The 14132-nt window shown below is 38.2% G+C and overlaps 1 protein-coding gene across 1 annotated transcript in view; it reads left to right on the plus strand.

Moving 5' to 3' along the window:
• KDM5A (lysine demethylase 5A) overlaps positions 1-14132 on the plus strand; it is a gene marked incomplete at both ends in the record, with an annotated part of 48481 nt that overhangs the window by 10114 nt on the left and 24235 nt on the right. Inside the window, 7 exons of the mRNA XM_079545363.1 lie at positions 951-1056; positions 1612-1700; positions 5122-5280; positions 8768-8887; positions 9973-10131; positions 11561-11742; positions 13243-13405. Coding sequence (XP_079401489.1) covers positions 951-1056; positions 1612-1700; positions 5122-5280; positions 8768-8887; positions 9973-10131; positions 11561-11742; positions 13243-13405 — 978 coding nt within the window. The remainder of the gene's footprint in view (positions 1-950; positions 1057-1611; positions 1701-5121; positions 5281-8767; positions 8888-9972; positions 10132-11560; positions 11743-13242; positions 13406-14132) is intronic.

Consider the following 14132-nt stretch of genomic DNA (forward strand, 5'->3'; position numbering starts at 1 on the left):
ACTTTTTAGGAAAAGTTTTTTTTTGTGGTGTTCTGGAGGGAATTTATATCATACCTTATTTATCAGGGTGTAATTTTGTGGATAACAGATGAAATATCCTCAGTAATTATGTAAAGGAAACCAGTTCAGAATTAGATAGCTGCCTTCTAAATTGATGTACTTGCTGAGATCTGAACTGAATTCAGTGAGTTTCAGGAGGAAGTCTGAATGGTGGGAATACAGTGGCTTAGTATACCAGTGTTAGAAAGTGTTTTCAGTGTGTAAGGAGGCAATGTAAAATCCAAAAGATGGTTGCATTGAAGCTCTGAAAAACCAAACGTGGAAGTTCTTTTTGCTGTTAGGTTAGCAGCTACAATGTGGGGAAATGAGATAGGTCAGTAATGGGAAATGGGAAGAATACTGAAATAAAATGCTTTGGCAAACAGCTGAACACTGCAGAGCTCTGGAGATGTCACCTAATTGAATGGGTCTTCTGTTCTGTGATTTTTGAGGTTGCAGGGGCACAAAGAGTAGCTGTAATCTCAGAGTTACACTCGTAACATGTCATCATAAATAAATCTGGGAAATAGTTTCAAATTCATTAGTGTCAATTTATGCGTCTACTCAAGAAAGTGTGTGTGTTAATTTCCAAATACCTCATGCTATCAGGACAGAGGAAAATACTACTGTGACATTCTTCTTGTTTTGTTATCCTAAATGTTAATGCTAGATTTTGCTGCAGAGGTGACTTGCTGTAGTTAGTCTGTGTTACTAAGTACTTATTTGTCTTTCGTTCCATTTGCTTTTGATTGTTGGCTCTAGGAAATGAGAATCATGTCTTTTCCCACCTGTTTCCTTTCTTTTGATGAGCTGACGTTGGGTATTATGGGAAAGTGAAATGCAAATGATGTTGAGAGTTGGAGCAGAAGTATTGTTAGTTTGTGCTGATCTGGCCTTCTTTTTATTCTTAGGTGGAGGCAGGAGAAATGAGTAGAAATACTGAACTAAAGAAGCTGCAGATCTTTGGAGCTGGACCCAAGATGATGGGTCTGTCACTGGGAGCAAAGGATAAAGAGGGTAATTAGATCTCGGGCTCATTGCTTTGTAAAGTAACAAGGCTATTAAATCTTTTTGCGTGACTCTAGAGGCAACATTAAAAAGAAGGTAAGGTGTTGTAACTGGAAATAGAAAGTAAATATTTTAGGTTTTAATTCATGAGAGATTTTCAGGGTGCTTCATGTAACTTGGCATAGTTGCAACTTTTTATGTACTGTATTGTAACCATAACGGTTATGCAGCTGTTGCCTGAACTGTGGCTGGAAGGGAAAACAGGACTTTTTTTTTTTTTTTTTTTTTTTTATTAATACAATTCTGAAGCTAATCCTGCTAGCTGAGTAAGCTAATTCTCTCTGTTCTTTGAGGCAATTGGGATGACCTGTGGGGATATATAAAATACTTTTTCCTAATTCCTGTTTATTTTAGAATGATTGGGTACAGCAAGGCATTTTACCTTTTGCTGGGTGGCTATGTACTTTCAGATATTAAAAACAGGTTACTAAACTGGACCTCTGTTGTTTTTGCAAGTTGCATCTATCTTTGTGTGTTATTAATAACACTTTATTTTCCTTAAAGATGAAGTGACACGAAGACGCAAAGGAAACAGATCAGAAGCATTTGGAATGCAGATGAGGCAGCGCAAAGGAACTCTTTCTGTCAACTTTGTAAGTCTGATTAGCTTGCTATGGTTTCTGATAAGAAATTCATTGATTTACTAAGGTGTTTTTTTTTTTCCAAAACAAAGAAGAGTGAACAGTGTTTTATGAAATAATGTATAGCTTTTAATTCAGGCAGGAAGAGTATTACAATGTAAAGGTACTTGATGATTATAGGTTTAAAGACTTGCTTTGCCATGTACTTCTTGCATGTCTTCCGTAGCTTGCTTTCCATTTGAGCTCCTCTTTGTGGAGCAATAGTGCTACATCTCTTCCTTTAAATATATATGAGATGCTCCAGTACTTCAGCTTTTTGATTAAAGCAATATCAGCTTTCATCTTCATCCTTGCTGTTCTGAGTTTAAACTAGTCATTGTATCATGAAATTGAGTTGGAAGGAACCCTTAAAGGTCATCTGGTCCTGCCTCACTCAATGAACTGGACCATCTGCAGGTAGATCAGGTTGCTGAAAGCCCCATCCAGCCTGACCTTAAGTGTCTCTAGGAACAGAACACCTACCTCATTTCTGGACAACATGTGCCAGTGTCTCACCACCTGTATTTTGAAAATATTCTTCCTTGTATTCAAGCTAAAATTCCCTCTTTTAGTTTGAATCCGATTCCCCTTGTTCTGTCACCACAGATCCTGCTGAAAAGTTTGTCCCCTTCTTACTTACAGTCCCCCTTCAGATACTGAAAAGCTACTCCCCAGAGCCTTCTCTTCTCCAGGCCAAACAGACCCAGCTCTCAGTCTGTCCTTGTAGGTGAGGCGTTCCACCCGTGGGATAATTTTTGTGGCCTTCCTCTGTATGCACTCCAACAGGTCCACATCTCTCCTGTACTGACAACTCCACACCTGGATGCAGTACTCCAGGTGAGGTCTCAGCACTGCAGAATAGAGGGGCAAGGTCACCTCCCTCACCTGCTGGCCACATTTCTTTTGATGCAGCTCAGGATACAGTTGGTTTCCTGGGCTGTGAGGGCGCACAACTGGTTCATGCCCAGTTTGCTATCCATCAGTACCTGCAGGTTCCTTTTCACAGGGCTGTGCTCCATCTTTACACCCCCCAGCTTTTAGTGATAGTGGGGGCTGCCATGACCCAGCTGCAGACCTTGCGGTTGGATTTGTTGAACCTCATGATGTTCACCTGGGGCCATGTAAGTCCATGCAAAAGGCAATGAAGAGCAACTCTACGGGGAGAAGTGAATTGTTTAGTGTTCTGATGTTTGACCGTCACTGTCACAGGCTGTGAAAAAGCAACAACTTTTCACTTTTGAAGTGTCATAATTTAGCCTGTGTATACAACAGTGAGAGAAGATGTATGGCTAATGTTTCAAGTAGTAGGCTCCTACCTACAAATTCAGCTGTTTGTTTTATCTTAGTCTGAGAACACGTAGAAAAATTAATTTTAAATTAAACCACAGAAGGTCAAGGCAACCAAAAATCTCCAGTAATTACATGAAAATGCGTACTGGAGAAAGAAGATGGAGAAGTTGGACAGTTTAAACAATCAAAGCATATCATTGTGATGTTGTAGCTAAGTTTGAATCTGTAACTTGAATTTCCTTTTGTGTTACTACCAAGTATACAGTATTCCTTGGCTGTTTGAGTATCATCACCGTTTTGTTTAAGGATGTTTTCATTAAAAAATATATTGTCCAGTCTGTTTCTGTACGTAAGAGGTGATATGTTAGCCTTATGTAACTTCTAACTGAAAAATACTTTGCTGCAGTATTGTTTATAATTTTTCTTGATTCATTTATGCTTTTTTTTTTTTTTTTTTTTTTTGTGAGGTGAAATAATGCATAACTTTCAATCACCTCCCCCCAAATCATAGTGGTTCTAATGTGTTTTAATTATGTGGGTAGGAAACTTGTTTGTGGTTATGGTGTAATCACAGGTCTACATTTTGTGAGTAGTTTTTGTGGTGTAGTCTTTCTATTTAACAAATTGTCATCTCTTGGGCTGACAAAAAAAAAAAAACACAAACATATATTCATATGGAGAAAAGAAAGTATTATGAGCAGTAGCTAACTAGTGAACATTATAGAATAGCCTTGCATTGTAACTGCCATTTTAATGCTTTTTAGTTTTCGAAAGAGAGCCTGGAGATGTTTGTTAAAGCAGCCTTTCTCCCTTACATATACTTGCAACCAAAGTAACTAGTTTGGTAACTAGTTTTAGATCTGCTGTATTTGTTATGTGTTTTCACTTTTTGTCTTAAAAAGAAATAACTGGGTTTCCTAATAGAACTACAACATTCAATAACATTGTTTCTTAAGATAGTTACTGAGCAATCTTTCCCTTGAGAAGTGTACTGTTGCATATTTAGGAAGTTGCGTAGGCTAACTAGGCTGACATAACTAAGATGGGGTTTATTTCAAGTATTTAAGCTCACTGTGTGAATGTGGGTTGTTTTTTTTTTGTTTTTTTTTGTTTTTTTTTTTTTGTGACAATCTAACAATAAAAACCCCACCTAACAAAGAAAACTCCAAATCGAACCCACTATTTCTGGTGGGCTTTTAGCTCTGTGGGGGAATATGCAGAACCCAAGTTGCTCGATGACTGAAGGTAGCAGTGGCAGAATTTAGAACATGTGTTACACAGAAGACATTTTTTTTTTTAGTTATGATAAAATAAGTTTCATTTAGATTACATTTGATTACATTACAGATCTTTGGTGCTATTTTAAATGTTTATATTAAAAGTCCTTTGGACAGCACAAGATGCAGTAGCAAACAAAATTTGAAACCTGATGATGTCTAAGAGACACATTTCCCAGTCTGTGTTGTTGTTGAGAGGTGATCGTAGACCTCTGCAATTTTTTTTCTGTGGTTGTGCTGGCTTTAATTTTCTTCCAGCACCTGGAATTTCTGTCCTTTATTTTGGAGAATATGAATAAGGATTTGGTACCTTTATGTACACTTTCCTCCTCTTCTGCTTGGAATTTGATTGAAATATGCAGTCTTGGATCTTTTTTGTTATTCTTTCTTGTCCATTATAAGCATAATCACTGTACTTTTGCAAGTGATAACACGTATGTTTCTGAAACATTTCTTGAAGATATTCTTCAGTTGTGTACGACCTGTAAAGACTTTGAGTTGTTTTCAGCACATGAAATCCTAGAAGCTTTATTCTGCTCTATTGCCTTGGAATAACGTAAATGAGATGCTCCGTTGAGTTACCTGGATAATTATTACCCAACTGAAAGGAATAGTTGTTTCCAGCAGTAATTTACAGTTGCTTCCTCTACCCCAACTGAAGCACAATTGATTGTTAGCATTGCTTCTCAACAAGCAGAGGAGGTTGCATTCATGTTTACATTGAGTTTTAGGATTACATCCTTTCTTTGTTATTTAAAGGAAGGCAGGTTCTGGATGAGGACGCTTGTTACTGCTTATAACAATGTATGGGTTTTTTTTCTCCACAGGTTGATTTGTATGTTTGCTTATTCTGTGGCAGAGGAAATAATGAAGACAAACTGCTGCTCTGTGATGGATGTGATGACAGCTATCACACTTTCTGCTTGATTCCTCCTTTACCCGATGTACCTAAAGGTGACTGGAGGTGTCCAAAGTGTGTTGCAGAGGTACAGTTGAAGAAATAGTCAATTTTTGTATTTCTAGTTGTGCTCCAGAAAAGAGCAGAAGAGTTGCAGTATGCAAAGAGTATAATAATAATAAGAGTATGCAGTTGTACAGGAGATGTAGTTTTGTTTGGGATTTTGGTCAAGATATGGGCTGTGAATCTCCAATTGTTGCCGGCTGATGAGCTGTAAGAGAAGTATTTCTCCTGGAGCTTGGGCATAACCTTTGAGACATAGCTATGTAAAAGTTAAAGCTCAGGCCTTTATATGGCCTTTAACTGGAGTTGAAACTCGCTCTGATGAGTGGGTAACAGGAAATTAGGTGAGAATTAAGGTGGCAGTAGATGTTTAAACATAATGATGAAACACTTTCTAACCTAGAAAGTAATTGAACCATGTAATGTGGGCACAACGGGGAGCTCTCTTTATTGAGAAGCCATCGTGACATTGTTCAGAATAGCTTTTTGCAGGTGGTGAAAGAACTAATTTGAGGAGTAACTGTTAGCTTTGTTTTAGACTAAGAAAGGAACTGGAAAGACTTAGACATGGAGGCCAGTTTGAATTTAATTGCTTGAGAAATACGAGTGACTATATTCAAAGAGATAACGATCAACAGCATAAAGGTAGAAGGCATAATTTGACTGGCTTGATATTTGTCTCAAAAATTTGCAAGCTCAGGAAGTTTGTAGGTAAAGAATTCATATTGAAAAAGCTTGCCATTTCTAAATCTGTAACTTTGTAACTGGCTTTAACTCTTTAAAAAAGAAGTTTTTTAGACTTTTTTTTTTCAGGGAGGAGCAGTAACATACATGCACGCTTCTGTATTCATTTCCCCCCCAACATCCTCCATGCCCTTTCCAGCTGTGGGTTTCTGCTGTTTTCTTTATAACAGTGTTAATAGTCGTGCAGCCACATAATGATGTGGCTCTTTGCTCTCTAAATGTTCCTTAAGAAAGATTAAGTTGTTTGATGAACACAGGTTAATGCTGTTGCCAGGTGGAAATTTCTAGTTACAGGCAAGGGTGACTGACTTATCCTTTGGGCTGTTGCTCATTTAATAGATGAAGCTTCTTGTTAAACCTTCTCTTAATAGAGAATAATAAGGTAGCATTAGCAAAGTAGAGCAATCTGACGTGGAGGTAATGTAGAGAATATAGCAAATACTGTGTCTGTTGTGAATGATTTAAGAATGTACAAAATTACAAAAAAATTCAGTAGTAATTGTACTATTACTAAGGTGTCTTAACTTTGCTTAGTAGTAGTACTACTTGTAATAGCAACAAAAATCATAGAATCATAGAATCACCAAGGTTGGAAAAGACCTAAAAGATCATCCAGTCCAACCGTTCACCTATTCCCAATAGCTCCCACTAAACCATGTCTCTCAACACAACATCCAGCCTTTCCTTGAACACCCCCAGGGTCGGTGACTCCACCACCTCCCTGGGCAGTCCATTCCAGTGCCTGACCACCCTTTCTGAAAAGTAATACTTCCTCATGTCCAGCCTGAATCTCCCCTGCCGTAGCTTGAAGCCATTCCCTCTGGTCCTATCACTAATGACACAAGAGAAGAGGCCGACCCCCAGCTCACCACAACCTCCCTTCAGGAAGTTATAGAGAGCAATGAGGTCTCCCCTGAGCCTCCTCTTCTCCAGGCTGAACATTCCCAGCTCCTTCAGCCTCTCCTCATATGGCCTGTGTTCCAGACCCCTCACCAGCTTTGTTGCCCTCCTTTGAACATGTTCCAGGGCCTCAATATCTTTCTTGCAGTGAGGGGCCCAAAATGCATTGTTACAAAGGGAAAATCACATACTGGGAAAAAAAAATGGCGAAGTTAGAAGGCCAAGTCAATTGTTGCTAGTTTGTGATACAGAAAGTATTTGAAAAATACCTTGTATAGTGAAAATGCAAAGTCGTGGCTTGAACCAGTGATTGAACACCTGGTGGGAAGGCAGGGCCATCCGAGGGGAGCTCAGGTGCATGCAGTGCACCTGAGTGACTGGAATAGTGGAGCCGGGATGCATCTCTTCCCAGACCTCATTTAAGGGTTGATAGTGGAGGTGAGGGTATCTCTCTAGAGATCTCTGCCTACCTGAGGACCTTACAGGTCTTCTGCAGGTAAGCAGCTTCTTTCCCTTATTTCTGTGCCCGTTGTTGTGTCTGATTGGATCCTCATCGCTGTGGCCTGAGATCTTGTTGCTCTTCTGTCCTTGTTGCTCTTCTGTCCTTGTTGCTCTTCTGTCCTTGTTGCTCTTCTGTCCTTGTTGCTCTTCTGTCCTTGTTGCTCTTCTGTCCTTGTTGCTCTTCTGTCCTTGTTGCTCTTCTGTCCTTGTTGCTCTTCTGTCCTTGTTGCTCTTCTGTCCTTGTTGCACTTTCCATTACGTTACACCATGAATGCATGGGAAGTAAGGGGGGGGGGGAAGAAAAGAGCGTAAGTGTGTGTGTATGTATATATATATTTGTACCTTATAGAGACATTTGAAATGATTAGTAGTACTTGTTGTCTCAGTTTTTACTTCAGAAACTAACTGTGCACTATTGGTTGATGTAATGTTAACACCAGAGTGCCAAAGCAGAAGCAAAACAGAGGGACAGGATAAGGACTCTTTATTTGCATTGAGGTCAGCATTGTCTTAACAGTGTTTATAGACGTTATAAATCTTCTCTTGCCAGCTGCATTTAAGAGCAGCTTTGATAAATGTTGGTAATAGTCTAAGGATAGTTTCTCTAGAAAGGAATGGCTGATCTCTCGCACTCCTCTTGGGACCGTTTTCATCATGACACTGAACAGCTGACTGTTAAGTTTGGTGGCAAGTTTGTGATCAAATACATCTTGTAGATGTTCAAAATTGTGTCAGCCCCTTTGTCAGCAGGAACTGAAAAAGATGTAGAAATGAGTGGGGACAGCAGCAGGAGTGTGAGCTGGTCTTCTTGGATTTTTAGGTTGATTATAGGTAGAACAATAGAAGACTTGAAGGTTTTGTCAGTGGGACTGTATTAGTCAGCTACTTTGATGTAAGTGCTGCATGGTTTTAATTTCCTTTCCTGTTTCCTCCTGTGTGCTTGTGCTAAATCATTTGATATATTTTGTTGATAGGACTGAAACGCTAACAGGATTTATTTCTGTGCATCTATTCTGCAGGTGTTGGAATCCAGTGTGTTTAAAAAATGCCTTTAAGGCTAAGATTTTCTTTGTCTCACTCTGCTGCTGACAGGAATAGATGGTGAAACTTAGTTTGTACAGGAAGCAGAAGTGTGCAGTATTGGGGTTTGCTTAGATTAACTTTGATACAATTAATTCGGTTCTATTTCCATTAATGGTAAGACTTTCTCAGCTGAGAAAAGCACTCAAAACTGATAGCTTATTGTGTTTGTTAAGGACTCAGATGGTCAACTGTTTTGTTTTCTTTCCTCTTTTTTAATTTTAACAGAAGTATGACTGTGTCATAATCTGCTGTAGGGAACAATGTTTTTATGTTCTGTCTTTTAGGAATGCAACAAACCCCGTGAGGCCTTTGGATTTGAACAGGCTGTCAGGGAATATACTCTCCAGAGCTTTGGTGAAATGGCTGATAACTTCAAGTCTGATTATTTCAACATGCCAGTCCATGTGAGTTCAACTTTCGTTGTCATTCTTTGTAGGGGGAAAAGAGGTTTCAGCTGATCCTGGACTTCTGCTGAGGCATCTTAGCTTTCTGTGAAGAAGCACAATAAACTCCAAACATGTGAACTAATGATATAACTTCCTGGCATCTGGTCTTGCTTCAACTTCATTTAACTTTTTTCCACTGATCAATAGACAACTTTATTGTTTGTAAAGGCTGTACTCCATTTCAGTTTTTTCCCTTTTTGATTATTTGAACCAAATCTAGAATTGTTCTTCTGAGGCAGTGGGATCTTTCCACTGTCCTTTCTGTGGCTTTTGTCTTGATTGTTCAGTGGACATACCATTATTTTCTTCCCTATTAGATTCTTTTCTTGCAGATGTATCAGTAGATGAAGTTTATCTGATAATTTTTTTCCCCCTGCATCTCAGCAGCATTTTTAAAACTGATGTGTCTCTGTTGGCACACTTTTGTGATTCCACTGTCCTATAGACTGCATGAAATGACAAGCTTCTTCTCTAAGGGTTTTTGAGTAATTTGTGGACAGTCTTCTCAAAACTTCCAGCTTTTGAGATCTCTGCTTCATTTCATGACCTTAGAGGACAGATCAAAGCAAGAAATAAAGCTTATTTTATAAACAGACTTTAACTAAATGCATGTAAAAAATATGAAATATATGCAGACTACAATCTTGAACACATTTATCTGAATTTCCTTTCTGTTTTTCAGATTTTGGTTATTATTCTCTGAAATAGTTTGGAATATGCGTGTTCTTCATTCTTTTTGTTGCTTGGCTTCTGCTGTACTCCCTTTCTAGCTTTCAAGAATATTCCTAAGCTGTACTCCTGAAAATCCCTTTTTTTTTTTTTTTTCCTTCATTCCATCTTTCATGGTGTGGCATTTTATTTCTATTATGCTGCAGCCGCTACTAAGGAAAACAAACCAAACTGTGCGACAGTGAAGAGGTGGAGTGAGGGAATTTGAATTGGAATTTGAGGATACCCCAGGGATTACTAACAGTATATATCCTGAATGATAGTTTTCAGGATGGATCTAATCTGCTCAAACCCTAACAACGTCTTGCTTTCAGATGGTTCCCACTGAGCTGGTAGAGAAAGAATTCTGGAGATTGGTGAGCAGCATAGAAGAAGATGTCATTGTAGAATATGGAGCCGATATATCATCCAAGGACTTTGGAAGTGGCTTTCCAGTGAAAGATGGCCGACGAAAGCTGATGCCGGAGGAGGAAGTAAGTAATAGAATGTGCAAGCTGACCCTGTTCTTTGCTCTCCATGAGATTTCACAGTAAGAATTTAAGTCTGAGATCGTTGTGAATTTTTTTTTTATGAAGATACTACGACTCACACTGAACATTCTTCTTGAGCAGGGCATTAATCTGATAGTGTATGTTCTTTTTTCAGATCTTTTTTTCTGATAGCTAAGCTGTTTGTAATGATCGAAGTTACACCTGTTTTGTATCACTAAATAGGCAAAGATATGCAAATTGTTACACTATACCCAAATATGAGGAAACATCTGATAAGATTTTCCTTTCTTGTTTTGAGGAGTTAACTAGTGAAACATAATACATACCTCCTTAGGAGATTTGTAATAGATAAAACAGACTAATCAGATTTAGCTTGTCCCTCTGACTGTGCATACTGTAAGAGTGAAAAAGCTTTGATACAGCATCAGTTACAGGAAGTTAAATAAAGAACATCTGGTGAGTGTGTTGCTTATTTTCCCTCAGACCGTATTGTAGAATATCCATTTTTTGTCTGCTTATTTGTTTAAATTCAGATTAAAGGGGAGAGTAAGATGTGATTTCATGGTTATGCAGGCTCAAACTGGTTCATACCAATCTCTGAAAAATGTTATTTTGCTCACTATTCAATCCTTGTCTGCACCTTCTTACTTGTACTTTTTGTCTTGGTGGTGCAGAGATTGGCTGTCTACTCGCTGAGTGAGAACTGCTTGTTGATCTCTTTGTATAAAAGTTGTAATTTAAAACAAACAACCAGCCACAATAACTTTCTAGCCTGGTCATCATCTCTCTCTGTTGTCTTTATGTCAGTGCAGAGGAAATAAAGTAGAGGCAATCTGAATTTATCTTTTTTCTTTTATACAAACTGGGTGCGTTTTGAAGGAAAGGATGAATTTCTTAACTGGTGGTGCTGATTTCTGTGAAGTAAATGTAGAAGTTTATTCTATTGAGGGATTTCTAAAATAATTTATAGAGATCAAGTTAAGCTATAGTGCAGTAAAACAAATTTCTCACAAGAAATCTCATTATTATTTCAGCTTTTGATGTTTGCAGTCATTGTATCCAGTTTTAGGGAAGAGTTCTGTCTTTGTTTGCTAATGTTACTGGTACTGTTTTTCTTTTCAGTCAGAAAAGCATGAAAGTTAGGCATAGGATGGAATCAAAGTCTGTCAGCACTGATCCAAAGAATGTGTTGAAATACTAGGATTGGCCTTAAATGTTAGTTGTATTAAATGCTGGCTAAAGAGTTTAAATCTTTCCTTCTTTACGTGCTTCACTGTTGCGGAATACTGTGCATCATCTGCAACAGGAATGGATAAGTTAATCTCTTAGTATTTTCCTTGTCTAGAGATGGTGTCCTTATGGTCTTCTGATTTGCTCAGAATTCTCTCCTTTTTCTTTTTCTTTTTTGCAGGATTATGCACTTTCTGGTTGGAATTTAAATAACATGCCAATTCTAGAACAGTCAGTCCTTGCTCACATTAATGCAGATATCTCTGGCATGAAGGTACCTTGGCTATATGTGGGGATGTGCTTCTCCTCATTTTGCTGGCATATCGAAGACCACTGGAGCTATTCCATCAACTACCTGCATTGGTATGGACTCTCCTTTGCACATCTGTGTTATACTGCTTTCTTTACTGTTAGTAAATTTTGTAATTTTATTTGAGAATATCTATTCATGCTGATGACTTTTAACCAAAAAGCTGTATGTGATAAGTAGCCCATATTCTTAGCTGAACTTGATTAGAAGAGAACACAAATACTGCTTTAGTGGTGTTGGTATTTTTCATTAACTGATTGAATATTCTTGGTTGCAAGCAATCTAGTACCACTGTAAAATAATTTTTTAGAGGCTCACATCCTTTCTAACAACTTCTTTTGTTTTAAATTGAATTACAGTTCATTGGTGTGGAATGTGCTTTGTGTTCTAAAGTTGGTAATCCCCTGCTGGAAATGAAGGCTGCTGTCTAGTGGCTTATGCAGGCATCAAAACTGAAAGTTCATGAGCAGAGTTATGCACACACAAAGTATCCCTACTTCAGAGAACAGAAATTTGAAAGTAATTCTGACTTCCAGAACATTTCTTATAGCGTTCTGGTGTTTGTTTTGTATTTGAGAAGAATCATGACAGATTAATTCCTTGCACTGCCGTCAGTCTTCATGAGAGGAGACAGTGGGAAGCACTCCTTCAGAATAGGAAGTTAGCTGTCTGCTAAGGATGAGTTTGATAGCCTTTGGATTATGAGTGCGCATTTCTGAAGAACTGTTTGCTAATAGATCTGGTCCACAGGCTGCGAGGGAGTATTTCATTTGTTTTGAGTTCACTTATGGTCCTCAGCATTCTACTGACTGGGTCGGTGTGTGAAAGTCTTGTCAGCTGGTGAATTCCAGCAGCTCAGCCAGAAACAGCAGTATTTCCTGAGGCTTGCTAGTTCTGTCTTACCAGCAGGTGTCACTAAAGCCTGCAGGAATCATAGAAAACTGCATTTTTCCTTATCTAAACTTCTGGGATGTTTGGTGTCGGGGTAATTAATATTGTTACCTATTGTACTATTGCTACATAAGTGATATGCAAATTGATTCAGATATTTTAACAGACTACTAGTTGTACTTAAAAAATTAAAATAAAAACATAATACAAACCTATGAACTATAGATTCTAGATCATTACAGCTCCCTTTCGTTGAGACAGGACTGGAAGGTCTAGAATAATACATTCTCAAGTTGTTCTCTGTTATTGGTCCTATTTGTCACGTTTTCCCCCCATTCTTAAATAATTCATGTGATTAGGTATCTTCTGTCTTCAGAATCTAGTGAACTACTGGTTTTCAGTAACTGGTTATGTGTATTAGAAGGACACGTCTGCTTATGTGGTATAATATGCCTTTTGTTTCAGACATAAGATTTCTCCAAGGTTGATTGAGAGAGTGGACAAGTACCACAGTGTATTTCTATTAAAGGTGTTTTTTGTGTCTTCACAGAAAAAATATTTGGCTTACCCTTTTAACATCACTGTTCGCGTACTTGGCAGTTGGGTGCCATCATTTGTTTCCTTTAAGTAATGCATCTGTTTCTGTGGTATTTTTTTGGTAGGGGAGAGCCAAAAACGTGGTATGGTGTGCCCTCTCACGCAGCTGAGCAACTGGAAGATGTGATGAAGGAGTTGGCTCCTGAGCTATTTGAATCCCAGCCTGATCTCCTGCATCAGTTGGTCACTATCATGAACCCCAACGTGCTGATGGAACATGGTGTACCAGTGAGTAGTACATGGGCGTTTTATCCACTCAGTTTCATTTTGTGCCAGACTTGTGTTAACAGTAGTTTGATGTAACTCTGAAGAACTTTTGTGGTGGCCACCTACATCTCCAGTTCATTAGTTATGAGGTGGCACTGAAGTCTATTTTTTGAATCCTTTTCGAGCCTCACCATGAAATCCAATTATCTCACATCAGAAGAGGATGTGTCAGGCTTCTTACTTAAAATATCTTGCAGAATAAATGTACATTGTGTTACAGTTCATTTTAATGGAAAAAATCCTTCTACTGTATTTGTCTGTGAATTAGTTTTAATATCTTTTGACAGTCAAACACTGCTGTTTTATAGAAATTTCAGTTTTACAAACTGCTTTGACCTAGCCTTACTGACAGCAGACCTTTAAGCAGCAGTCACTTTGACTTGCTTTTTGTGTTAGGATAAATTGCTTTTCTGACAAATACTCTGGCAAAGCAAATCATAAACTGTTTCTAGAAGCCTTTGCAGGTTGTGATGCGGTGGATTAAATAGTGATAGTCAATAATCCTTTTTTGGAATTAATGAGGAGAACTTTAAGCTGCTGGATTAGATATCTAGCTTTTACTTTTTTTTTTTTGATTGACACTATAAACTGAGGATTCATTTTAAGAAGACAGAATCAAACTTTACCACTTAGCTGCATTGACTCTGTTGTGTTCTACAGGTAATGCAAATGATGTTCAATATGTTCT

The sequence above is a fragment of the Tetrao urogallus genome (genome assembly GCF_951394365.1).
Source record: "Tetrao urogallus genome assembly, chromosome: 1".
Lineage (NCBI taxonomy): Eukaryota > Metazoa > Chordata > Aves > Galliformes > Phasianidae > Tetrao > Tetrao urogallus.